General features: G+C 34.6%; 3 protein-coding genes across 11 annotated transcripts; 1 reads left to right on the top strand and 2 right to left on the bottom strand.

Moving 5' to 3' along the window:
* The first annotated feature begins 2,217 nt into the window (after positions 1–2,217).
* Positions 2,218–8,200, top strand: LOC117608016 (uncharacterized). The gene is made up of 4 exons (XM_034332433.2): positions 2,218–2,529; positions 2,602–2,745; positions 3,122–7,188; positions 7,446–8,200. Exons 1-3 carry the CDS (start codon positions 2,349–2,351, stop codon positions 3,334–3,336), a joined length of 540 nt encoding a protein of 179 aa, XP_034188324.1. The 5' UTR covers positions 2,218–2,348; the 3' UTR covers positions 3,337–7,188; positions 7,446–8,200.
* Positions 3,892–5,170, bottom strand: LOC117608013 (uncharacterized). 2 transcript variants are annotated; one of them, XM_034332431.2, is made up of 3 exons: positions 5,029–5,170; positions 4,898–4,961; positions 3,892–4,827 (listed from the first exon to the last, which is right to left on the bottom strand). In XM_034332431.2, the coding sequence occupies exons 2-3, from the start codon at positions 4,943–4,945 to the stop codon at positions 3,892–3,894; spliced, it is 984 nt and encodes a 327-aa protein (XP_034188322.1). In that variant the 5' UTR covers positions 4,946–4,961; positions 5,029–5,170. The 2 variants fall into 2 exon arrangements, with proteins under 2 accessions (XP_034188322.1, XP_034188321.1); XM_034332430.2 differs by having other exon boundaries at positions 4,898–5,143.
* On the bottom strand, positions 6,001–25,984 carry shi (dynamin-1 shibire). Of its 8 annotated transcripts, none has more exons than XM_034332423.2 (18): positions 25,099–25,984; positions 24,254–24,327; positions 23,763–23,912; positions 23,486–23,689; positions 23,220–23,412; positions 22,932–23,141; positions 22,261–22,460; positions 21,250–21,395; positions 21,013–21,170; positions 19,267–19,293; positions 17,764–17,935; positions 17,431–17,676; positions 16,905–16,916; positions 16,385–16,591; positions 16,054–16,229; positions 15,284–15,472; positions 13,651–13,746; positions 6,001–7,120 (listed from the first exon to the last, which is right to left on the bottom strand). In XM_034332423.2, exons 1-18 carry the CDS (start codon positions 25,260–25,262, stop codon positions 7,057–7,059), a joined length of 2,688 nt encoding a protein of 895 aa, XP_034188314.1. In that variant the 5' UTR covers positions 25,263–25,984; the 3' UTR covers positions 6,001–7,056. The 8 variants fall into 8 exon arrangements, with proteins under 8 accessions (XP_034188314.1, XP_076549392.1, XP_076549395.1 ...); XM_076693277.1 differs by lacking the exon at positions 16,905–16,916 and adding an exon at positions 17,234–17,245; XM_076693280.1 differs by lacking the exons at positions 13,651–13,746; positions 16,905–16,916 and adding an exon at positions 17,234–17,245 and having other exon boundaries at positions 25,099–25,978.
* Between the last annotated feature and the right edge of the window lie 74 nt (positions 25,985–26,058).

Here is a 26,058-nt window from a genome sequence, read left to right on the forward strand (position 1 = left end):
CAGGGAAAAATTATTAATAACTCATTTTCTAGGAATAATTTATGAACTTTTATGATTGATTCTTAAACTACATGCTTGTAGCTACTTTCACATATAGGTTTTGTGAACATTCTGCTGATAAATAATTAATTATGGGTAATTATAGGAACGCCGGCACCAACATGCAAAACGCTTACTCCAAAATTTGTTAATAACTAATTATTCTGAAGCAAATTGTTGGCAAAAGCTAATGCAGAACGTAGCTACAGCATCAGGCTTCATTCTTCGATCAATAAAGAATACAAATTAGTCATGGGAAATGAGAAAATGAATAAAGATCTCTGCCACACGTCGCTTTTAATCGCGTGATTACCCTTAAAATGCTAATAAATAATTAATTAACGATATAATGCTTATAAAACATATACTAGAAAATAGCTGCTGTGCTATTCTTTATTCTTTAATCGCTAAAGTACGGAAATTGATTACCGGAAGGCAGAAAACTATGAAAGTTCCCTACCATGGGTACACACGCATCGAGTGGTCGATCTCAAAATTGTTATAATTAATTAATTACCAGCAGGATCTTTACAAAACTTATATGTGAAAGTAGCTGCAAGCTGGTACTTTAAGAATAAATCATAAAAGTTCATAAGTTGTTCCTAGAAAATAAGTTATTAATGATTTTTCCCTGCACATGCATAGCATACCCCTTGGCATACCTCCATGCTCTTTCTGCTCTCCCATTAGAAATAGTAGGTTCCGACCCCGTCCGCTAGATGGCGCTGTGGGCGTTTAAAATCGATAATCGAAGGAAAAATCAGTAATAACTTATTTTCTAGAAACAATGTATGAACTTTTATGATTGATTCTTAATCTACATACTTGAAGCGACTTTCTAATATAGGTTTTGTAAGAATCCAGCCACTAATTAATGAATTATGAATTCTTATATGGGCGGCGGCTCGAATCTACGAGAATGATCATTCTAAAAATTATTAATAATTAATTAATTACTTTCAGAAGGAAGCTAAAACCTATACTAGAAAATAGCTGCTGCGCTATTCTTTATTCTTTAATCGCTAAAGTACTGAAATTGATCACCGGAAGGCAGAAAACTATGAAAGTTCCCTACCATGGGTAAGCGCGCATCAAGCGGTCGATCTTAAAATTGTTATAATTAATTAATTACTAGTAGGATCTTTACAAAACTTATATGTGAAAGTAGCTGCAAGCTTGTACTTCAAGAATAAATCATAAAAGTTCATAAATTGTTCCTAGAAAATAGGTTATTAATGATTTTTCCCTGCACGTGCATAGTATACCCCTTGGCATACCTCCTTGCTCTTTCTGCTCTCCTATTAGAAATAGTTAGTTCCGATCTCATCCGCTAGATGGCGCGGTTCCGATTTTTTTACTAGCGCGGAATTCAATTGAGCGAAAAGTTGAATAAATATAGTAATGTTTCAGATATTTATTGTAAACAAATATATATTTATTATTTCTTTTGCATAAATTTAATTAGAGGTGGAATATCAATTGAAAATGAAATTATTTTAGCAAAGTATTTGACCAATTAGAAGTCTTGCGATTTTCAAATGATTATTTTATAATATTACTTACTTGCAGCTATTGCTCCGTAGATAAATTATACTCCATGTATCTGTAATTTTAATTAGTAATTTCATCAACAATTATAAACATTAATCATGTTAATTTTGCTTAGAAGTTTTCCAGTTGGAAGTGATACGACTTAAAAATAGAAAATCAATAAAATAACAAATCTCCACGATAATCAGTGATCGATCAATAGTTTTTTTACTGGAAACAGCTTGCACTAAGCGCATAAAAGATTATCAACAAACATTTCAAACATTTCAGTAACATTAACGCAATAAGATGACTTGGAGCCATCAGTTTGACAGCAATTCGAAAGCAGTTCCATTTAATTTCGAAGAAGAGAGCGGTAAATAGTAGAAAAGCTGTGAAATATCAGAGCATCGACATAATAGGTCACATGCCACGGGGCAAAAGGCGCGATCCGCCGTTTCAAGAACCGAGGAAGTTTCGAGAGATAAGGAAGTCGTGGTGGTCGACGGCGTCAGCATTGAAGGACGGCTGATATCTTATGCTCGTCATACAAAGACGCTCTTTTCTTTTTCTTACAATTAGTTTCGTCTCATCAAATCTCCTCCCCCTCCAATAAATGAGAAAGAGACGAGTTCATAAATCAACCGCAATTTTCATACGTGCTGTTAGTCGGCTAACAAAGTCGAAGGAACACCCATCGGTATTCAAACGACGCGTAAAACGAGTCTCGAGAAGACACGACTGCTACTATTTGTTATTCCGTTCAAGAAGAACGGTCGATGAGAATTTCCAAGTGTTTCCATAGTGGCTGCATGAGTTTGCGAACGATTACACGTGCAAGTAGAAAGTTGCGGAGGTTCAAAATAGTCCAACAATCTAAGATCGAGAAGATAGCCGAAGAAAATCTGGCTAAGATCGCTGAAAAGAAAATCGCCGAGCTGCTGTTTGAACGTTGCATTGGTACGTTTTATTAGACATCGTCGCGGTTTAATGGAACGGTACGTAATCGAAACGGTATATTTACTGTTCTAGATTGTGGAAGAATGGCCACAATTCCGCAGGGTGCATTTGCAGCGTGCAAAGTCCGTCGTAATCTTGAACGCAATTCTATGATAACACCGATGGATGAGAAGGTCGACAAGGAAACCGCGTTCAGCGAGAGACCTCCATTGGAAGGTGCTTATCCGATGCATTATCAGACGCTTGTACTGTTGTATTTTTCAAACTGCGTCTTAGATGTCACTTGAAGAAAAAGAGCCGGATTTATTTCATTACCGATCTATTATCGAGATTTAATTAACTTGTTTGAGTAATGTTTACAGAAAATGTTAATTCTGACATTGAGTAAATCAAGCGATAGGGGGAAGAATGAAAAAATTTGGAAATTATATTTTAATATTACATAGGATCGTGTTAAAAAATAATAATGATCAGAATTAATATAAAAATGGCAATATTAGGTAATAGAAAACAGTAGTAGCTGCTGAACAGAGGCAAGAAATAAAAAAATTTTTTCAATTGAAATTGAAATAATTTTATCTTCAACTTGCAGGCCGGGAGCTCACTCCACTGAAGTATAATAGCAAATTAATGAACAGCATCTGGGGGCTGTACAATCGTTATTCGGTGCACAATTTCAAGAAAAACACTGATTCGAATGAAGGGGCGTTTGGGACGTTCGTGGCGGTTTGGGGGGCGATCTCCGGAAGCCAAGCACCCGCCGCGAACTCGGTGACTGCAACTGCAGTCGCCAAAAATAATTCATAAAACCACGAACGATGGGAATGATATATAGAAAAAGAAAAAAAGTTCCATTTATTCTTTTCTCCAACGGGCAGCTTTCTACGAGAATAATCGTGACAATTGGAACCAAGTACAAACGAAGAAATTGATAATTTTCATATGGAAGAAATGAGTATTGTGTGCAAATTACAATTATAGAGACTTCTATGGCAGTATTTTTATATGTAATCATTTTAATTAGATACAAAAACGATGGAGATGAAATAAATGTATTTTATTTAATGAATGCAACTCGAAGAGACTGTAACGGTTATCTGTTAATCCTGAGGATTAACCAAGGATTATATCAATGATTTATCATAAATAATATAGAATGAATAAATATATAATCTTGCAAAGAAATCACTTCATTTTACTATGTACAGTACCGAGCACGATAGGGAAGACGATTATACATTTTTGATTATTTTAAAAATCAATTATTCAATTTTTATGGCTCTTTTTTTTTATTTAGAGTAATTCCTTGAGAAGGTTTTAAAGTATAAACCACGACTTATTTCATGGTTGAAGAAGAGTATTTTAATTTAAAAAACTGTGAGAGAAGAGGGTTAAATCAGAGGTCGATCCAACATAAATTATACTCTTCTCGAAATGATTCGACCAATTATCTTGATCACGTTTCTGGGACGATTTACGTACAACGTAAGTTCTTGGTTTTCTACGTTCAGTAAATTCATCAATCTTGCTAGAACTATTCGAAATATTCACTTCCAAATCAACAGACACCGATGAAGAAGACCAGCTATCTTCTTGCAGAGTCTCATCGTTCGTAGACGAGATATCTTTCAATCTTTGAATAATTTTGTCCAAAGAAAATTCCTTATTCATCTTTCCATTATTAACCGTCTCAATGTTACTTCCTTTCTTTTTATCCCAAGGATACTGTCCATCGAATTTTTTCTTCAAATATGAATAATCATTTCTGCAAACTCTTAAGGTACTTTCGTTCGAGTTTCTTATGGTCTTCTTAGTAATTACACCGTTTTTGAACTTGGAAAAATAGATATTTTTATTTTTAGACTGAGACTTCATAACTTTCCGATTTCTTCTCAATCTAGGTGCTGTAGTTTGAGTAGTGGCAGCTGTTAATCGTTTACCAACACCATTCGGCAATGATACTTTCGTATTTTGCGAAGAATTTTTAGGATCAATTTGAGTCGTCGATAAATTAGAGGGAAGATTAGTCGCTGAAGAAAATGGGGTTTCTACTCGAGAATCTAATTCGCAGCTTATGTCGGAACACCGTGGTGTCATAGTTACGTATTCATGCGAGTAAATTTTATTTTCTGCAGTTTCTTCAAGCTCCTCCAGCTTCTCATCCGTTTGGTTACCCTCGTTATTTAAATACTTCACTCTAGTCGGTATTTGCCATACGTCTTCTCGTTTACCGATTCGAAAAATATAATTCAAAAACGAAGGCATCGGAGCGTCTGAATTTGTGCAGGGATAGTAAACCTGGTAGAAAGAATACATAACAGAAAATTAGTGTAAATAATTTCTTAATTATTTTAATGATCAAATTTACCTCTTGATTATCAGACTTTCTTTCACTGATGCTCGTTACTTTTCTCATGTACCTCTTCAACTTTCTAACAATATTATTTTTAATGTCTCCAGTCTGTTGGAAAAAGCCACTATCTTTCTTTAGAAAATTACCTTTCAACGCATCGATCTCCGAACGCAACTCGTCCAGATTATTAGCGAGGATTTTCATCTGATCGATCACTTGTCCCATTTTGCGTTGATCTCGGCAGCAAGTTTGCACCGACATATTAGCCCCATTGAAATAAACAAACTTTCAACAAGATACAGTTTTCAACGAAAGAAATTTTACAATACGCTGTTTATTTAGAATCCGCGTGGATCTATTGCAAAAATTATGTCACGTTTCAATGGTCGAGAAATCAAAATCGCATTTCGCAGGAAGTTTTTACAATTGACAGAAAAAAAAAACACGAAGAATTTACACAGAGAAGAACAATAGACGATCGAACGATAGAAATGTTTCGATCCGGGGAGATAATTAGGATTATCGAATTTCGTATTAAATATCATTTATTTGATTCGTCGCGTGTCCTAGGTACATTACTCGTCAGTCAGTGTCGTTATCCATAACTATTATCCATGGCTATCGACGCGTGAAAAGTTTGGTATTACAAAAAAAGGAAAAAAAAAGGAAATTGAAATTTTTCTCTTTCACCCTAGTACGTACATCGACACGTAATACTATGCTTGGACTTCGATTTTCTATGTACAATTTTGTGGCGTTTGTTAAAACAACGATCGTAACTCGAGGGACCTCGCGCAGACCTATCGTCGTGTCCCTTCGAAAGCGTCTATCACAACAGCTCTAACCGTTAAGATGCAAAAATAACCGTAAAAACAAGTAAAAATGTTGAAAACGACGATCACACGCACGCACGTGTTGAGAAGAAATTTACATCTATCATTAATTTCGTTGTTCGCGACTCGATTGCTAACTTACAAATTCGAGCTGTTAAATGGCATCGTAGTAAACGTATTTCAATAAATAAATCGTACAAAAAGAATTGTTTAGAGTCGTGGTTCCCTTTTTTTCATTTCCTCCCGCACAGCCGTTCTCTCTGGAATGCTGTTGTTCGAATATCATTTCGTTCGACCCATTTCTTTCTTTTTTTTTTTTATACAAATCGTAGGGCGAACCGTGTACTTTTCTAGCGAGTTCTACAGATCGAGGTAATCGGGTTGCACGTTATCATCATCCACGAATCTCGTTTTAACAATATCTTAGAGGTTCTCCGGTAAGAAGCGATTCTTTTTCATCATATTAAACCAAATAGAACAATTAAGAAAAATTTGCATCCCTTAAATGGCCCATCATTTTTCAACTCGATATACAGAATCATCTCATTCCAAATTTTATATAAAGGAACACCCTGTGGTTTCAAAAAGATTTCATCTCGACTATCGTGGATTCCCCGAATAGTGTAAACTGAACGAAAGGTTTCGTCAACGAAGCGCGTTCGCGGTGATACGAGCGAAAGCGAATCATCGATTACCCCCTCACACCTATTAATACTGATTAATGAAAAAACGTGACCATTAACGCGGCTCGATAACCGTGTCGCTTCTGGCCGGAGAACCCTTATCGCGGACACGAGCTAATCATCGTTCCTCCAGAGCGAATCGGACGCATCGAGCGCACCGACTTCTAATACTTAACAGCTAACACGTAACTTAAACGCGTCTAACGGTACATAAATAAACATAGAAGACGAAATTATCAGAGAAAGAAGAAGTAGAAGTGACCGAATCTCCGGTTCGTTGAATCGGATTAGATCCTTTGTCTTCTCTGTGCGTCGGTGATTAGGTTCCGTTCAATTCTTGGTCCCTCTTTCTCTTTCGTTTTTTAGTGGCACAGCCTTGTTCCTCCCGTTTCACCGATCGTGTGCCTCCTCTTCGAATCTTTAGCAGGGCACGAAGCGACGATTTCGATGTTGACCATTTTCGTGGGGTCGATATTAAGGAAGAGCACACGGAAATGGACCCGGTCCTCGAGAGGATTCTCACCCCCGGATTCACCCGTACAGCTTTTGCTCGCATCTACCAGTTTGCTTCTGAGCTGTCGTTTCTCCTGTTCCGCTCGTCGACTCGTTTCGCAACGATATCCTACGCACAGGTGTCGCGTGCTTTCCATGGACTAGCTCAGTGTAATCGGCCGTAGTTCGGTCTGTCGGGAATTCGGGGAGGAATATTGGGTACAGGACGCCTATAAACACAGACAGTGATTAAGTACCGGGATGTTTCCTGGTGCATAAGAGACGCGGCGATGATAAGGTTTGCATTTAAACGATTCAAGCGGCGATGAATGTTCGTGATCGTGTGAAAAATTCATACCCTTCGAACGAGACTTTAAACGATTTCAAATTGGTATTTGTTATTTTAAAATTGTACTATACTTCATCTAACGTTCGAAGAGTCGTGTAACTATTCCATGATCAATTAAATTTATTTCCTCTTGAAATTTTAAGAAACGAATACAACGATCGTTTAACAAAATTCAAACGAATAAATTTAATTGGATATCGTTACAGATTGATTGTACTAAGTCATAGACGGGCGAATGACTATACTTAACGTAAAAGAAGTGGAATATTTTCCTTTGTATGCTAATGAAAAATCAATAATGAAGAATGTAACAGTAATCGTCGAATGTGTGTCAGAACGCGAAACGAGCACGTTATCATCGTCTTAAATACACGAACATAAATAACGGTGTAAACACGCAGTAGATGATTATGCAACGTGAAAGTACATAAATAGATTACTCGTGTGAATGATTAAATAATACAATTAAAGCAATGAGAATGATAATCTGTCGAGACGAAACAAAAAAAAAATAACTCGTGATTTGCACAACATGCTCAAGCAAATAGCGAAAACCCATGCAAACATTAAGATATGATGAAGAAAGGACGTTCGTTACAATGATTTCTTTCGTTCTTAAAATCCAATCTACTCCTTGCAAACGTCCTTTGAATACAAAAGAAACATCATTGAATATTTGAAATATTACTTCACGAGATAAAATCCTGGATTTGCTTAAGGGTGAAATATAATTTTAAAAAAGGGGGTAACAGACGTGTGTGTGGGTGGATGGTTGAGGGAGGAGGTTCGATCAAAGAAAAAGAACGCAGAACGCGAATACGCATTCCAGCGTGCGGGGATGATCAGGATCTCCCACGTTCTTAATTAAAAAGTAATCCTAATTATCGCACACAACGAAGCGAAATCAGAGTAATTAGTGGTACACACATATATAAAAAAAAAAAAAGAAAAGAAAACAGCATCATCAGTGATTAATAATTAATAATTAATCAATGGTCAAGTAACATTACACGGCTAATAACAACAGTTAATTATTGAAAAATATTATTCAGCCGCAGAGTTTGCTCCAAGATATATATTTCCCCGGCGGAAATGCGTTTCCGGTCGATATCTATAAATTTCTCTCGGATCCTCTTTCATTTATGTATATATATATATAGATATTTATATATTTATAATCTATAACATGTTTATATCCTATATACACATTTATATTGCAATAAAACAGTGTACGTATATCGCGCGAGCGTAGCCGCGCAATATTACAACATGAACCGTGAGTGAAGTGCACAATTCGAAAGAAAAATAATTCGCCAAGTAACCCTTCCGAGAATGTTTCCCTTGCTCGTAACACGAATTCTCCCCGACTATAATAATCGGGGATGAATCAATACACGGATAGGGCGAGCGATCTCGACATATCTCGTAGAAAAGAATTCCTTCTATAAAAATCAGTATAACAGGTATCAAAATGATGATCAAGGTTTTTACTAGAACTTTATAAAATACCGGACAGCTGTAACGTTCTCAGGGAACATTAGATTTCTTTGTTATTTTTCTCTCTCAAGGGTGCACCATCGATTTGACGTTCATGATTCATCCCGACGTTTATTTCACTCCTTAGAATACCATCATGGAATTTCATATTAAAAAAGTTCATTATATCAATTAAAATAGTGGATATTCAAAATTTTTTGTAGCGTACTCTAGGGATGAAAAATTTGTATTCTAAGAAATGAAACTTTAACTGCCAAGGTGGAGATATTCTTGTCTAGGCACACGAATGGATTATTAAAAATTAAGTTCCTTTTCATTCGAATGAAATTAAGATTTCAGCGCCGGTTACTGGTGACTCCCCGTGGCAGTTAGGGTGTTAACGCTTTCGTGGTGAAATTCTGACAAAGCTTTTGGAATTTAATATAAGAGAAACAAGAAAATTTATTTCATCTTCTAACCGCAACATACGTCTGTTAAAAAATAAAATTTGTAAATTTATAGAAAAACATAGATCGTCAGTGGCCACGATCGCTTTAACAACCCCCGTGAAAAACGTCGGCGATGAAACTGGCGTGAGAATCTTCATCGGCATTTCTTCCGCTTAATTCGTCGGCTGTTTCTCTTCTTCCTCGTTCGCTTAAAATTCGTGAATTATCGCGTGTATATATGCTCGGCCCGCGGTGTACAACAGCTTCGTGTCGCGCAAGGAAAGCTTCTTGTAACTAGAATCTCGCTACGTATCTTAAGGCTTTTAGATGGAAGCATATGTAACAATTTTGTCGCGTGAAAGGATTGCTCGCGTTTCTCTCGGCGTGATTTCATTGTTTTATCTTCTCTTCTCTTCCTCTCTACGTTCCGCTGAAGCGATCTGAACGGAACCGATTAAGAACGCGCGCACCGAACAAACTAAACGTTAAATAGAAAAATAGAAAAAATAGTCTAAGTAAGTGAAAAACTGTTCGCAAGTTAGATTACGCTATATTGATGGCAACGAGCAGGCGTTTGGAAAGAACACGTTCAGATTCGCTTCTCTGCCGGACGATTAAATGCTAGGTACGATAACGCGTTATCGTTTTGAAAGTTCGCAAAAGAGGGTCAACGATTTCCCTTGTTCCTTCCCATCCATCCGTTAATTCGGCCTTTACGCGACGATATCGCTAAACATTATCAACGCTAGTTTCGCTGGATCTAGTCACGAATGCCGAGGCTTTTGTTCGAGTGCCTTAGGCTCGAGGCGCGACGGGTATCTTCGTTCGCAGATCGCACGATACAAAGTGAAACCGAACGGGACGAAAAAAATTGTTCAAATCAATCGGTTGAATCGTTTAATTGACGGTGCGAGGGTAAAGAAACATCAGAAAGGATCGTGAAGAAACCTTCACGAGCCGATTGCACAGTTTCTTTACTTGTCGTCTTTCGTTGTAACGTTTGTATCAAAGATTCCACCCAGCTAGAATTAAGAATGAAAATGTATTTTTTAAAGAACGAAGAAAATGGAATGTTTCCAGGAGTTAAACGAGTCTTCTCCGTTAAGATACCTTAATTGATAAATTATAAACGACGGACGTATATTAAAGTATAAACGATACGAAAAGAAAATAAGGAATGTAAGATAGAGTTTAGGAGGGTGGAATCGAAAAAAATAGCGTCGACGAACATCGAAGTACCTGGACACAATGAAGAACGATCTTTCTGCACGGTTTGCTACTTGATATGCCCAATTATTGTAAACGCTACACCTCGTGCATCTACTTATATCTCTAATCGTCTCTTTAGACTCGTAACAAGAACGATCCGTCTCGAAAGTAACGACGCTAAGGTGTACTTTTTACGAAAATAAAAGGCTTCACAATCTACCGTACACGGAACGTGACGCTCTACCGAAACGAATAACGTCTTTCTCTATACCCTTATACGATAGAACGCGACGTCGGTTCACAATGATAATAACATCGTTAATCGCAATTTTACTCTGTAATTTTCAACGCACGATCTATTTAATCCTTGTTTATGTACGATGCATAAAATGATTGGTAGTTAGACATATGTATAGGTATTTGTACAATAACATTACAGTAATACCACTTGTGGTTGCTCGTGAATGTTTCCCTTTTCCATATTTTAATAAGAACCCTTTTCGTTTCTTTTATCGAGCGTTAACGTACGCGAAACACATTCCATGTAACCATTTGTGGTCCTCGTATACAATATTTTCAATGGATCTGATTTTTTTTCATTTTTCTTTCTGTTAAGATCTTCAAATTTCAGAGATGTTTAAGATAACACTTTCGCTTGGACCGCAAAGGGTTAATAACCAGATATAGTAGCCTGAAAATCACGAACCATAGCTTTTTTCAATGTCGATAAACGATCAATCTTGTTTTAATTCACGAGTGCGACGTGCTTTCGACGATAGAGTGATTTCGAACATTTATTTCCTTTCAAGATATGATAGAGCTTACGAGAGGCTATCAGCACCAGATGCGATCATCGAAATTTAATTCACGACTGAATTTAGGGGAGAATATTTCTATGCGATAAAGACTGTTAATCGAGTATTTTAGGACCGTTTAATATCGAAACGAACAGGTATTAGAGCAGGCCTCGCTGAATTTCTAACAGAAAAGTGATAAGAAAAGAGGTGTGCTTGATTTTCTCGCGAAAGGAGCAGTGACGCGAGGAACGCTTTTCGAAATTCATCATCTAGCCTTAGCTGTAACGAAAAATAATATTTTTTCTCTCTGGTTTTGTAATTGCACTTTGATCATCGTCCTCGATTCTCATCTTCCGCGCGTCACTGCACGGAAAGTACATAACCAGGGGTAAATCCACGTTTCGAACTTGCTCTGATCGCGTAGAACCGCTGTTTACGATGACGATGACACGTTTAACGATTACGTCGAACCGACTAATATTTATGTATAAATATGTGTACCTTAATGATGATAACGATCAGTGAAACGGAACAATCAAAGAGAATTAAATCCGCAAGAAATATATGCTTACAATAAGATATGTCACGCCTCTGATAGGCGCGTTAAGATTTGCCAAAAATCATCTACAAAGATGATTCCACATAGAAAAATCTAATACAATTTATATAACGATATCAGATAGGATTTTCCAATTTTCTGTCAAAGTTTAATTTCTTCTTAAGTTGAACAAACCTTCCGTTTCTCTGCACGCTTCCTCTAATCTTATGCAAAATTATACATATAAATATTACGAATATGTGTTACGGAAACTCGAAAGCACATCGCCTCGTTAGTCATAGATGCGTCTAATTACACAGTAAACGTGTGAATACATCGTGTGTTTCATCCTTATGTATGTACATGTACAATTAATTGAATCTGCCAAGGTACGATCGCGGAGCTGTAGGAAACAACAGATATCGTTCGAAAGAAAACGCAGCTCCCAATCATGCTCGCTTAACGTGATATACATACATTCAATTATACATTAGAACGATATACAATTGCTATAATACGCATATAATATTATATTATTCTGAGCCGGTATCGTTAGTGTCGGTTGTTAGGTTTAATTTTTTAGAGAGAGAGAGAGAGAGAGAAAGGGTTGGGTTCGCAACTCAGGATTTTCATGCAAAATCCTCGAAGCAATCTACGCTATATCACATCCTATGTCTGAGCACGTTTCTTTTTTTTTTATTTATTTATTTATTTATTGTTAATATTTCATAGGGATTAGCTAGTGTGTATGTATATATACATACATATGTATAATTATAATCTTTATATGGTTTATATTTAGTATTGATATAGCTAAGAATGAAACTAATCATGGTGAACATGTTAAGAGGTAGAGAAACAGTGTGATGACTTTTATTTAGTCGCGCAATTAATATAATTACTGATTGCTTAAACTTAGCCGGTGTTAATACAATCGTCGCCGATGGATAAAGCGAACAGTCAACGATACATTCGATCCTCACACCAACAGCATGACATTTTCATTCTTTTTTCTATCCGCAAGTCCGGAAACGAACGTTCGACGACGACGACTTCCTTTTACCATGGAAATTCCGTTTAATTGAGACTACCTTTTGATCACATTATAGGGTTCTGGTAGACTTTCCAGGATAGATTCACTGGAGATACTAGTAATATTTAACGAGCTTTCAACGTTTCCTCCGTTCTCTTTTCTTTTTAAACATACGTCTCTATCGACAAGAAGATCGCTGCCTCCAGCGAGAATTCCAAAGCGAAAACGATATCTACTAAAAGTTACGCTCTACTTTATTCTCGGAATCTCTCGAAATTCTACTTTATTCGACCAAATTTTTTCTCATTTTCTTCGTTTTTCGATTCACGTTGGATTACATAATGTACGCGCATGATTAATCTACGGTTCGTAAAAGCACATTTATTTCCTTTCAACGGCTAACCATCGTTAGGAGGCGCGAACGATACATATGGAATGTAAAGAAGAAAAAATTACAAGTCTTACAAATATACTCTCTTAATCGTATTTACTATATTCTCTGTGTGCACGACTAAAACGCGTATGAACTTGACGTTCTCTTTCGGTGTATCATCGCGTGTCTACTTAACGACATACAGCTTCGATGGCATCGTCATCGTCATCGTCGCGGTGAATCCAATTTCTCGGATCATGCAAGAGAGAAAGAGAGAGCGAATGGAGAGAAACAGATAGAGAGCAAAAAGGATTTTTTAAAAAATAATAATAATAGCTGGTTACGCGGAAGAACTGTTATTGAAATCACTCTATCGAGAGAAAAAACAGCGGGACATCGAATTAGTCGTGTTCATTCTCAACCCTGAACAGTCTACCATCTACTTGCGCTTTAACTTAAATAAGGAGTACCCATGTAATCGTATCGTGGTTAAAGGGGCAAGATCATAGAAAATTATGGACTGCGAGTCTATTTACTTGATCTTGAATGCGTCCATCAGCTCGTTCACGGCGGCATTAGTAGCGGCCTGCGTCGCAGCTTGCGTCACCCTCTGCTGTAGACCACCCCCACGACTAAACACACACCACGGGATACTCAGCTTTTACTACTGATCTCAATATCTTGTTGCAATTACTTAACATTTATATATTACTATACAGAAATCGATCAAGATGCAACTACATCGTGCATCCTCGGATAATCTTAAGTGACCTCAAGAAACGTTAAGGAAAAAAAAAAAAAAAAAAAAAGAAAAAAGAGCGCGATGTTTTGTCTAATGCTAATTAAATGCTGTTCAATGCAGGCACCGACACGTCTGTTCCTAATTGATAATTGACTAAGATATTGATCTTCTATGCGGACGTTCGATCGAACGAACGGACAATAGCAAGAAAGCGATGATGATATTAAAGAGACTTGAAAGCTGTCGGGTGTGTAACACGTCGTGTGTTGCATTCTCAAATACAGTTTCTTTGTCTCTGAGACGAAACGAACTCATCTAAACGCATGGAAAATGCGATCACAAAGAAATGCGGCGTTCTTGTAATTAAAAATGTCATGCTGTTAGTAAGCGAATGAATACTTGTCAGCCTGGTGATAAACCCAAGACCATTTATTTTACAACGTTTTTTTAGTTGTATATACAGGCATCATGTACAATTCCATCGAACTAATTTACAATGAAACAAACGTCGCACTACCTAAGGTTTCATTCGTCACGAACGGTACGTGATTTAATTCTAAGTACTTTTATTTTCTCTCTTTTACTAATACCGATTAAATGTATCGTAAACACTTAAGAGTGTCAATTAGAGGTGTGCGGGTTGGATTTTATTTTAGAATGACTTTGAAAACGAGTGTAATATATTTTGGGTGTTGGTTAAAAGAAAAGGAAGAAATGATTAGTTGGTCATTCTTACGAAATAATTGGACCACTTGAAAACAAATGCAGATTTCCGGTACGAGACAAATGATTCGTCGAAATTCTTGGAAGCTCTTCTTTAATTGTTAACTGATGTAAATATCGTGGTTTCGCTCGTTCTTCTACAAATCGCACACCTCTAATTAAACAGTGATTCCGTAATCTGTAATGTTTGCAGACAAAACATGTAGCATTAGGAAATTGTATCTCGTGTAAAATGTACACTGACTAGATGTAATCGATATATATATAAATATATATAATGATTAGTAGCGATTAGGCGAGTTAGTGCGAAGACTTATTGTCGGCGCCTGCAATAGAAAGTGATGTTAGCACCAAAGCCCCAATCACACAAAGCTAACAGAGACAAGCAACTGCAAGTTTCTGTTTTCAACAATATTTTAGTGAAGAATATTTAATGAAGAATTAATATAAAAAAAAAAAAAAAATAAATAAAAAAAGAGGACCTTCACCACGTTCTTCAGACAAAGGACTACCTTAACACAAAAAATCGACAGAACGTTGTTGTGCAAAATTCGTCACGTGAAAAAGTCAATGATTGATAAAGTACTTGCTAGTACAAAGCGTTTTAATTCAATTATCAATTATTCCAAAATTCTCTGTACTACTTCACAAGTTATATATATTTTTGGTAAATTAATTATTAAGGTGAATTAATGAGTACTTACGATGGTACCATAGGAGGAGGTAGGCCAGGTGTAGAGCGGGCCGGTGGTGGTCCACCAGGTCCGGGTCTGTTAGGAATAGCCGGTGCTGGACGGCCTCCTGTTGGCACCGGTGGTGGAGCACGAGAACTAGAAAGAGGTGGTGGCTGTGTCACTCCACGTCTTGGCCCACCAGGTGATGGTGGTGATAACCTGTAATAAATTGTCAGATAAATAACGATCATCAAGTTTCCTAAGTGTACAGTTTAGGTATGCAATTTAGATGGAAGATGAAATAGATATTAAATTTAACCGGGACTGTACAAACATACTAAATTATAAAAGTAGTTTTAGCAATGGATTTCATTACTGCTCTCTGCATTCAATATTAACATAAGATGTCCTACTTATGATTTATATTCTAATAGTTGGAAGAATTGGGCTCGAGTATAATGTATTAAAAACATATAGAGAAAGAACTTATTTCAATGAAAATGTAAAAGGTATTATAAAACTTGAAATAAGTTTGGAAATGAAACAAAAATATAAAGCATACAGATAAAATTATACATATACAAATAATAGGGGTATAACAGTCTGTTTTTAATGCCTCCAAATACAGACATAAAAAGAAAAGAGGAAAAAACGATAATTAATAGAAACGTAATAGCTCTTACCCAAGACTGTTTCAACGGTGTTCAAGTGTATGGGGCAAAAGCAGGCAGTACAAGATTGAAAGATACCAAATTAGTTGAATGCACAAGCGACAATGAAAATAATATCATAATTGTTACCTTGGATTCTCGCCAGACGCCAACCAATCGTTTTTCACTGGCGGTGGTACCGGAGTAGTAACCGTCGCCATTGAAACATCCCCGATGATACGAAGTGCTTCCTTGCATGCGTGATACATGCGTAACATTTCTTCCCGTTTTTGTGCCTCTTCCGGCGATTCTTCCATCATCGAAGTCTATAAGGGAAGAACTTACAGTTATCCGATTAATGAAACTCTTCAAATAATGTTTATGAAATTTAGCGAACTCAAGGAAATTCTGAGGGCATCGTTAATTCATTAGATGAGAAATATATAGAGCTATAATGCTCTAAGTTTGGATAAATTTTTACCTGATCACCGCTTGCGTACAGATGAGCCAATAGCTCTCCATTGATGAAATCCTTTGCATTATTGATGATCAAATGCATAATTGTCTTTGGAACCAGATCGCGAGTAGTTTTGGTGACAATCTTCATGTACGAATCAACAAGGTTTCTGATAGTCTCCACTTGACGCTCCAACTGAGGATCCATCGATGACTGAGCTTCCGATCCACCCTATAAAATGTGAGCAATAAATTTGATGCACCGATAATCACAATGATACAAGTTAAAAGTAGTGTTCAAAATAGTTATATAAAATTTTTAAAAAAGTATAGCAGCAATAATTAAAGTGTTATGGGTTTCATGTCCCAACGCAAATACTGCCAAGAACGTTGAAAACAAAGTATTTTTATAAACAATACATACATATTTCAACAGCGAAATATATTCATTGTCAAAAAAGCAGAGCTGGGTGGAGGTGTTTTACATTCGTGTACGTGTTGTGTGTCCGTATGTCATTCTACGAAACTTTTACTATTGTACCAACCTCATATCCTTCCTTTAGTTGATTAGAGGCAAAAAAATGCAATCATAATTTTAAATACAAAAGCTAATTAATTTCTGAAGAACGTAGCTAATTCATACTTGCATTAAGAAGAATATTTAAATAGAAGCGCTTTTACAAAATATACGAGTTGATTAAAATTTTGTATTTTCTTTAATTATTACATTTAATGTAAAACTAAAATATACTTCAAGACTCTGTCAAAATTAGTTTCTGGTCATGAATATTATGAGCAATATCGTTATCACACCACCACGCAATTAAGAATTTAATGTCAAGCAAAATAATCTAATTATACCGTACTAACTCACCCGCTGCTTATCCTAAAATAAATGAAAATAATCTTTCGCTAGTAAACATAATACAATGTATTTATTTCTAATAATAATAATAAAATCAAATGAATCCTCCCATGATTTAATAAATATAAATTCATAAATAAAAATGATACAACAGATAGATACATATATATTTTTATCAAATTCTTTAAATATAAAAAAGAAATTACCTCCCCTTCGCCATTTGCTTGTTCCGTTGACTTCTCAGGATATACACCAGCTCGGAGGAAAGAAGCTTTCCAAGAATCAACATCATCCTGTGTTTCACAGCTCAACTCAAGCTGTTTGGAATCCTTGTAAACGTTTCTGCCTTCAGGATTAAACAAAGCGAACAAGTGACGTCGGGACATGAAACCTTGTTCCAAATCTCGTAATTTTAATCCATCTAAAGGTAACATGTACTTCTTCTCGCGTTCCTAAACAAAAAGACATAACAAATAGCTTATATCTTACATACAAACTTACATATTACTAAACATGTTGTAATTAAAAAATATATTTACTTCTTCATCCTTGAACCATGAAATGCTCTCCGATGTTAGGACAAACCAATAATCTTTAGAACCACCTTTCATTATACCAAGATTGTGGATGCACATGTAACCTTTGCGTATTACTTGATTGCCTAATGTATGACGACCAGATTTCACTGCATTTTCCGAGGACTGTTGTGCACTGCAACATAAGATACAATGTAAAATGAAATGTTAAATAGAAAAGAAGTGTTTGAATACCCATGTACAAAGTGTATTATAACAACTTGCACAAAAAAATTTGTTAGTTTATCTTGTATATTTTGTAAAAAAAAAATCTAGCAGGGTAAAATCCTAGCAATATTTTTTTTTCTTTTAACTTACACAAACGTTCACACAAGTTCAAATTTAATTTTATAATATAAATGAATTATTGAATCATACCGAATAATTAAACTTTCTAAAATATGTGCTTTTATGGCATTAAAATGTTGAAAAATGAGATGTGATAAAAGAATAACATAGGAAGGATCATTACTTTGGCTGTATATCATTGATTAATAATTTTACAATTGTGAATAGAATAAAAATTTACTAAATAAATAAAAAAAATGTTAATTTCACCTCTCAAGTTGTTTTTAGCTTACATAGAGAAAACTATATAACATACAGCCACAACAACTCCATGCATATACTCTTTCATACAGTTTGAAATATTACAATTATATAATTTTTGAATGTACATTCAAACATTGTAACATGTAAATACACAGAATGTTATTACTACTTAATCAACACTTTAGTAATTTTATATATGACAATGCATAAAGAATTGCAGAAGCACATATATATTACATTCATTGTGAAACAATGTGAAAAGTGATGAAATCAAGATTTGATGCTGCTGTATGAAATATACGATTCGGAGCATCTATGCATGACTTTTAGTGAATGATTCATTCGAATGGTACATTTGAATTGTGCGAACATGTACAAGAGACTAAAATTAAAATTATTAAATTTTTAATTAATTTTAAGTGTATTTTCTAGTATGTAAAATTATATTGAAAGTAAAAAAAATAAACGAATAAATAGAAATAAATAGTATATGCATAAGAGTATCTAACGCAATTAATAAAATTTTATTTCATTTTTTCATTTTCATAGAGTACAACTTTATTTTTATTACATTAATTGAAATTGTAATGAACAGTTATTGGTAAACTGTTAAAAATATATTAATAATTATTGATAATTTTAAATAATTAAAAAAAAAAATCTGTTTTAATTAAAAGAAGAATAAGGAAAACCTAATACACTAGAAAAATATGTCATTTTCCATTTTTTATTATTATAAAGGACACAAGTGGGATATTGCTTTTCATGGATCATACTCTTTGTTAAGAAAATGATAAAAATCGGAAGCTAGGGAAAATTAACTAAAAATAAGCATAAAAGATTAAGAGCGTGAAAATGGAAAAGGAAGAAAAATGTAGTGTAAATCTTTGTTCCAATGTACTTTATAATTCTTACCTTGCATTATGGCTACTGGCTGCCGCGCTGCCGATATAATTAAATAATTTCTTTAATTGTGAAGTATAAAGTTTTGATGAATGGAAACAAATGTCAGGAAATGTGTACAATGCTATGTAATTTAAGGAAAGACATACAATTTTTAAGCCTCAATTACACAAAGCTTATTAGTATAAGTTTAAAATATACAGATATAATGAAAGCACTACAAATATTACTTTTAAATGATTATTAACAATTTTTGCAACACTTTTTATGAAGAGGTATGCCTTGCCTTTAATGACATAAAAGATTTTGTTAAAGAAGCTACAGTATTATTATTCAATTATTCTTAATCATCATATAAAAGAAAATAGTATTACATAAATATTTGTCTACTATTCGTACATGTTTCAAGAAACCAAATAATAACTAATTTTGGACTAAAAATTAAACTGAGTAGCAGTATATATATAGTACTCTATTTTCAAATTATTCATTATCATCATCTATTAACAATTTGAGTTTTCAAAATATTTCAAGTGTTGAATAAGTAAAATATAGAAATGAACAAAAATTATGTTAGTTACATAACAGTAAAGTATTAAAATGTTAGAAATATGCAAATTTCGAATAGGAGAAATGTAAGTGGGATACAATTTAATATGACAATACATATGACACGAAGTGTCATACACACGTACATCAAATAGAAAGAATAGCATAAGTTCTACTATTTATTAACGATACCGACAATGTGTGCCTCTGCTTTGAAAAACAAAATGAGCTAATAGTACGTACTAGTATAAAGCTTGCAATGTGAACTGATTTTAGCAAGACATGCACTGATTATGAGATATACCTTATAAACCTGCCAAGGATTATGTGAATATAATTAACCCTCCGACAGTTTATTCGGAGTAAAACTCGTGCATGGTGACGCACCAGGCTATTGAATCTATTATAAATATCTACATTTATTATTACATGTAATAAGTAATAATATTATCTTTATTTTTAGTCGCTCATGTCTTTATTTTCTTCTGCCTACTATTTAATTAGGAGGATGGATAATAGTACTTATGAACAATTCTTTTGTAGCAATTTGTAATTTTATTGGACTGTCGAAGGGTTAAATATGCAAAATTATAAATCGTAATTTGCGTACAAAAATGTTGCAAGCAAACTAATATAACTAATTATGAATCTACCCTGTGAATTTATTTATTATCATGATTTTTTTCTGCTATATGTAACTTAAATTCTAGCTTTCAATAATGATAAAAATAACGAAACAAATTTAAAATAATATCCTGTTTGCTATGTATTGAAGTACATTATCATTTATGTGGACTATGCTATGTGATGAATTTACATTAGTCATGCAATATAGAAATTCATTACTGCAAGTATGAAAATGTTTTTTTTTTTTAAATCTCGGTAAGAAATTTCTGAGTATTGTCGAGTTTTCAGTCACTAAAATAATAGCAATTAACAAGATGATATTTGTATCTTGTTCGTTCAATGAGTAACAAAATAATACTTTCTTTAAACATTTTTAAGATTTATAATGTATTTTTTAAACGTAAAATAGTAAAACTTATACATGTAAGTATGCTAAAATCTATAGCTGCAGTTATGAATGTAAGAACAACATAGAGCGCTAGATGTGCGGTGATTAAAAATCAAAATTTTCTATCGTATTATTTATGTTGTTGATTTTATTGAATTGCTACAGTAACACGTAATAAAATGCAAGCAACTTACTTGGCAAAACCGATAAAATCTTCATGATTCGTGTTCATGTAGGCAAGTTCACAGTCCACCAGAAGTACCAGCTGCTCTTTACACATTTGTTCACGTTGTCTAACATGAGTAGTAATAATACGTTCCGTTTCTTCCCTCAATCTAGGATAACGTGACATCTGTAACACAATGTAGATGTTACGTTAACAAACATGTAATACTTGAAGTTTTACAAGTAGAATTGAAAAATTCACTTACTCTATCGGTGCAAATGCGTACAACGTTACTGAGCTCCTGTACAACTAGGTCCACACATTTTAGACTAGGTTCCTTGAGTCTATTGATTTGCTTCTTAACTATTGCCTCAAAGGCCATATCAGGAGTAAACAAACCTACCCTGATACCTATGACATTATGCTATTGTTAGTACTTTATTTTTAAATCAACAAAGTGCAGCTTTGTTGCCTTTCATTATGTCACTGGCTCGGATCACCGCCGCGACGGATAATATATTCTGACTTGATTTTGTTGCATCAAAATGAACCCGTCATTACGGTGAGCTTATTCAGCCTGCGAATTCCCAAATAATCATAGGAATCACAAGGCAAAATAATAGAAATTAAATATCGTGACATAATAAAAGACACAATCTTATATTCATTTAATATTATATACAGCATTCTCTCCAATAGTAGGTGATTCAGGTATTGATTCTATGACATCCATACCGACTCGTCTCATTGGACGGACAGTAGTATTACTTTTACTACAGCAATCTCAAAAATTCGATTAAAATAATTTTACACCGTTCGAACAACAGACATTGAAATTCAAGTGTTTTTATTTCGCTGATTCATTTGTTTGATCATCGATAATCAATTGTGAGCAATAGATAAGCTCGAGTCGAGTTCCGAGATCGAACAGTTCTAAACCAATTAGAAATCACAACACAATATTTTCCGAATACTTCTTGGAAGAATACTGTATGTACCGTATCGAACAAAGTAGACTTTCCTAGGAGCAATGGCGATACAGGGGAAGCAGGAATTCTCATAATTTTAATTATTAATTTGATACTTAATAATTATAAATACGGGGTCTTCTCCCCTATATCGTCATTTTCACCGGGATGAAAATTTATTTTTCGCCACCTACGGTGACGAGCAGGATCCCGTGGAAGCTTACGGTGGGGAGGAGGCGGATGCCCGGGACCATGCTCGGTACTGTACGTAATAAAATTGCAACAGTGAAAATTAACGTATTATTTACCATGAATATTCCTAATGGCAAAAGCAATTTCCCTTCTCAATTCTTTTTCATCAAATTCCATTTTAACTATTTCAAACGGAAAACGTTCATGGAATAGTCTATTTATCTTAGCACCTCCACTAAGCTCCATTGTATTAATTTGTGCAGATCCTGAACCTTCTATAGTCCTTTCAAAATCTGACTGAAGCTGTTGGATCATCCTTAAAAATGTTTTTCTTTCAATCAATGCATAGACAAGCACTAAACTTTAATACTGGTTATATGGGTAGAGAGTCATGATATTTTGGATTAGAAAGCTATATAAATATAATGTCTCATTAGTACATTAAAATTTTTCATGTTAATGGGTTAGTTTCCACTCTGATTTGAGTTAAATAAAAATGTATGATGCATTAAAATTTCCATGCAAATGGTATACACACGCGTATGAACAGAATATGATACCTACATAAACATTTGAATTGATCTGAAAAATAAGAATAAAATGCTCTAAAATATCAAGACCCTCCACCCATAATGTATTTTAAGAGAAAACTGCAAAAGGTAAGTTTAGTTTGTAATAGATTTTACATGATCTATTTATATCTAAACCTTTTTTGTTCACTAATATTGTTTTACTAAACAGCGTATTATCAATTATGAAGGTGAAATTATACAAAGACTGTACTTACTGTAACATAGCTTTTGTTTTTATGGCAGGATCATCAGGTCTGAAATGTTTGTACTGTTCTACATCTTTTTCCAAAGCAAGTAACTGTTTTTGTAATCTATCTCTTAATGCTGGTAGAGTGTCCCTGATATGATTTGTTAATTGCTGGTTTAAAACACGTTGCAAATACGGTGTTCCTAATCTATCTGCTAGGTGCCGATAAGATGGATGGCTAGTAGAAAAAAAGAAATATTTTATGTATTTTGTGAATTATTAATTTGTACAATTATTCTCCACTGTTGACGTATACCTTAGGAAAAACGTCCTTTCAGCCGCTAAAGCATTTTTAATATCTTTCCGACCTTCTATATCTTTTTGACTTCTATTAACAACACCTATATAACCTCGCCTTAGAGGCAATAGTTTGTTTTCCAGAATATCTCTTGCATCTGTACCATCGTCCATAAGATCCAGTTTTGTAATAACACCAATTGTACGTACACCTAACCAAACAATTTACAGTGGAAAATGTATCGAAATATATTATTTCTATTCGCAAAACAAACATGTATATACCTTGAGGATCTACTTCTTTGGCAAGTTTAAGAGCATCACTATTTGCCAAATCAGTATTTGCAGGTGTTACTGCCAATATAAGGCAATTTTCTCTTTTGATGAATTGAAAAATCATGGCTTTAATTTGAGCTTCTATGTCTACTGGTTGATCTCCAATTGGTACTTTTGTGAGGCCAGGTAAGTCGATCAGTGTTAAATTTAATACTACCAACAACAAACATGTTAATTGAAATGACAATACACATTAGTACAGGATGTAATGTAGAAATATATTTACCATTGGGTGAATAAACTCTTAAATTTATAGGTATGTTAGAAATACCCTTATTACTGCCTGTAATCCTGTCTGTTTCTGCTTCAATTTCCTTCCGTACTTCATCAAAGTCCACAAACTTTTTACCTTTACAGTGCAGAAACTCAGCAAATTCTATAATAGAAAGATATTTGATTTAATTACTCATGAAATTTTATAGAATTCTTTAAAGTATGTATTTCTGTTAATATCATTCAATTAATTTTAATTATTTAGCTTCATAATAAAAGTGATAATACATTCAATTTTGTGCTTATCAAAAGTTCATTGCCACAGGAAATGTGATAAGTTGATACAGAACAATTAAGGAGATGCTAAGCTAAGTTCAAACTACAATATAAAATCATACAAAATTTTATACTGAAACCAATTGTAACAAAATATTATTTCATACAATAAATTTTTATATTCATCATATGAAATGTGTTGTAATGTATTTATCTATTATGACTCACCAGTTGTACTATTAATCAGTTGTAAGATAAGTGGTCTTCTGGTTACAATGCCTGATCCTCTAGGTAAGAAATCTCTGAAAATGAAAAATGCATTATTATACATGTGGTTATTATAATAATATTAAAATATGTAACACTGAAATAGAATAAATAACATGAGTACAATTTTATTTATTTACTTAATAGATAATAGAACCTGTTGATGAATATAACAAGAATATGCTTTCTCTTAAATATAATTGCCATAAAATAATATGCTCTACGTTTGAGTTATATTTTATTCAACAGCTACCGATACTTTTTCCCTTATAAAAACTATTACATTTAAAATAAAATTATAAACAATATGTACTGTTAACTGATTTATTATGACATTAATACAAGATTTGAGGATTTCCAATAATGTATGGTAAATTGAAAAGGGCTGTATTAGTAGAATGTAATATTAAATGGTCTACATCAGGAACAATTAAATTAATAATTCTCGTCGTTGTATATGTACACTTGAGGCAATTTAGTAGAAGGTTAACTGTTATAGCAGCGAGAAAGAATAACCGTTTGACAGGTCGTCGTGTAGGCGGTCTCAGATCACAAAGATATAGTAGATTTTGATGTCATGATCGATAGATTAAAATAGTTAACCTGTAGAGGTATAGAAAAGAGGAATAGTTCAATCAAAATAACCAAGGATGAACGTCAAAATTATAACGTGGCGTAGTTCGCCACGCCTTTAATCAAACATTTGAATATTCGTATAATCGTCGTTTAATGATTTTCAAAATATATGTCAATGAAAGAGTTATAATAAGGAAAGACAATGAAGCATTAGCAGATGATATACTTACTTCCCGACAAAGTTCTCAAGAACAGAACTTTTTCCTGCACTCTGACCACCTACCACTGCGATCTGTGGTAGATCAAGTTGCATGTGCACCCCAAGTTGTGTGAATGCATCTTGCAGCTTGTTCACAATCGGAATCAATTGTTCCATACCCGTGTTTCCTGCCATTTTGTCGAGGCTGTTTGCTTCAATGGCACAGGAACACGATCGTTTTCAACTTTACGGCTGTGTCCTGTGGGCGACACCGAGCTGCCACCACTTCCACACACAACCGTTGAGGGTAGCTGCCAGAAGTGATCCTATCCGTTTTCGTGAAACACGCACTACCAAAATGGCCGATTTCACAAAGGCACGTCGTTTTGCATGAAATTTCACCGCATTTTTCTAATAACCATGCTCGTGCACGAGACCGCAAACGGGAAGATGTCAGCCACTGGCCTACTGCAAGAAAGTTACACTACGAACCTCCACAGCTACTGTGTTCACGTAAATGAGATCCAGTGGTACGAACTCAAGGCACGTAACGTGTTTCAATCGATAATCGAAGCGTGCGCACAGGCACCTCCGTTCTGACCCACTTTTCATCGTGAGATAAAATCCATATCGTCCTCCTGCTGCTGACCTTTTTCCACGTCCCACGATGATCTGATATTAAAGGAAGCTGGAACTACACCTTTTGTCGTCTCTTGATCCTGTTCACGACAAATAATCATTTTCTTGACCTATTGCTTTTGAATAGTACGCGGCAAATATTTTTATTGGCGCGGAACTTTTGTAATCGTTACGAATGTAGATGACCAATGAGAATATGTACTTTCTGGTTATTGTAGGCGTAAAAATGACAGTTTCATTCATCTCATATGACTAACTGAGTTTTGATAATCTTATTGTAATAAACTACACATTGTGCATTGCATCTTTTGACTAAAGCAAAGAATGTCTATACCGCAGTTCACCAGAGTCC

The sequence above is a fragment of the Osmia lignaria genome, chromosome 3, assembly GCF_051020975.1.
Source record: "Osmia lignaria lignaria isolate PbOS001 chromosome 3, iyOsmLign1, whole genome shotgun sequence".
NCBI lineage: Eukaryota > Metazoa > Arthropoda > Insecta > Hymenoptera > Megachilidae > Osmia > Osmia lignaria.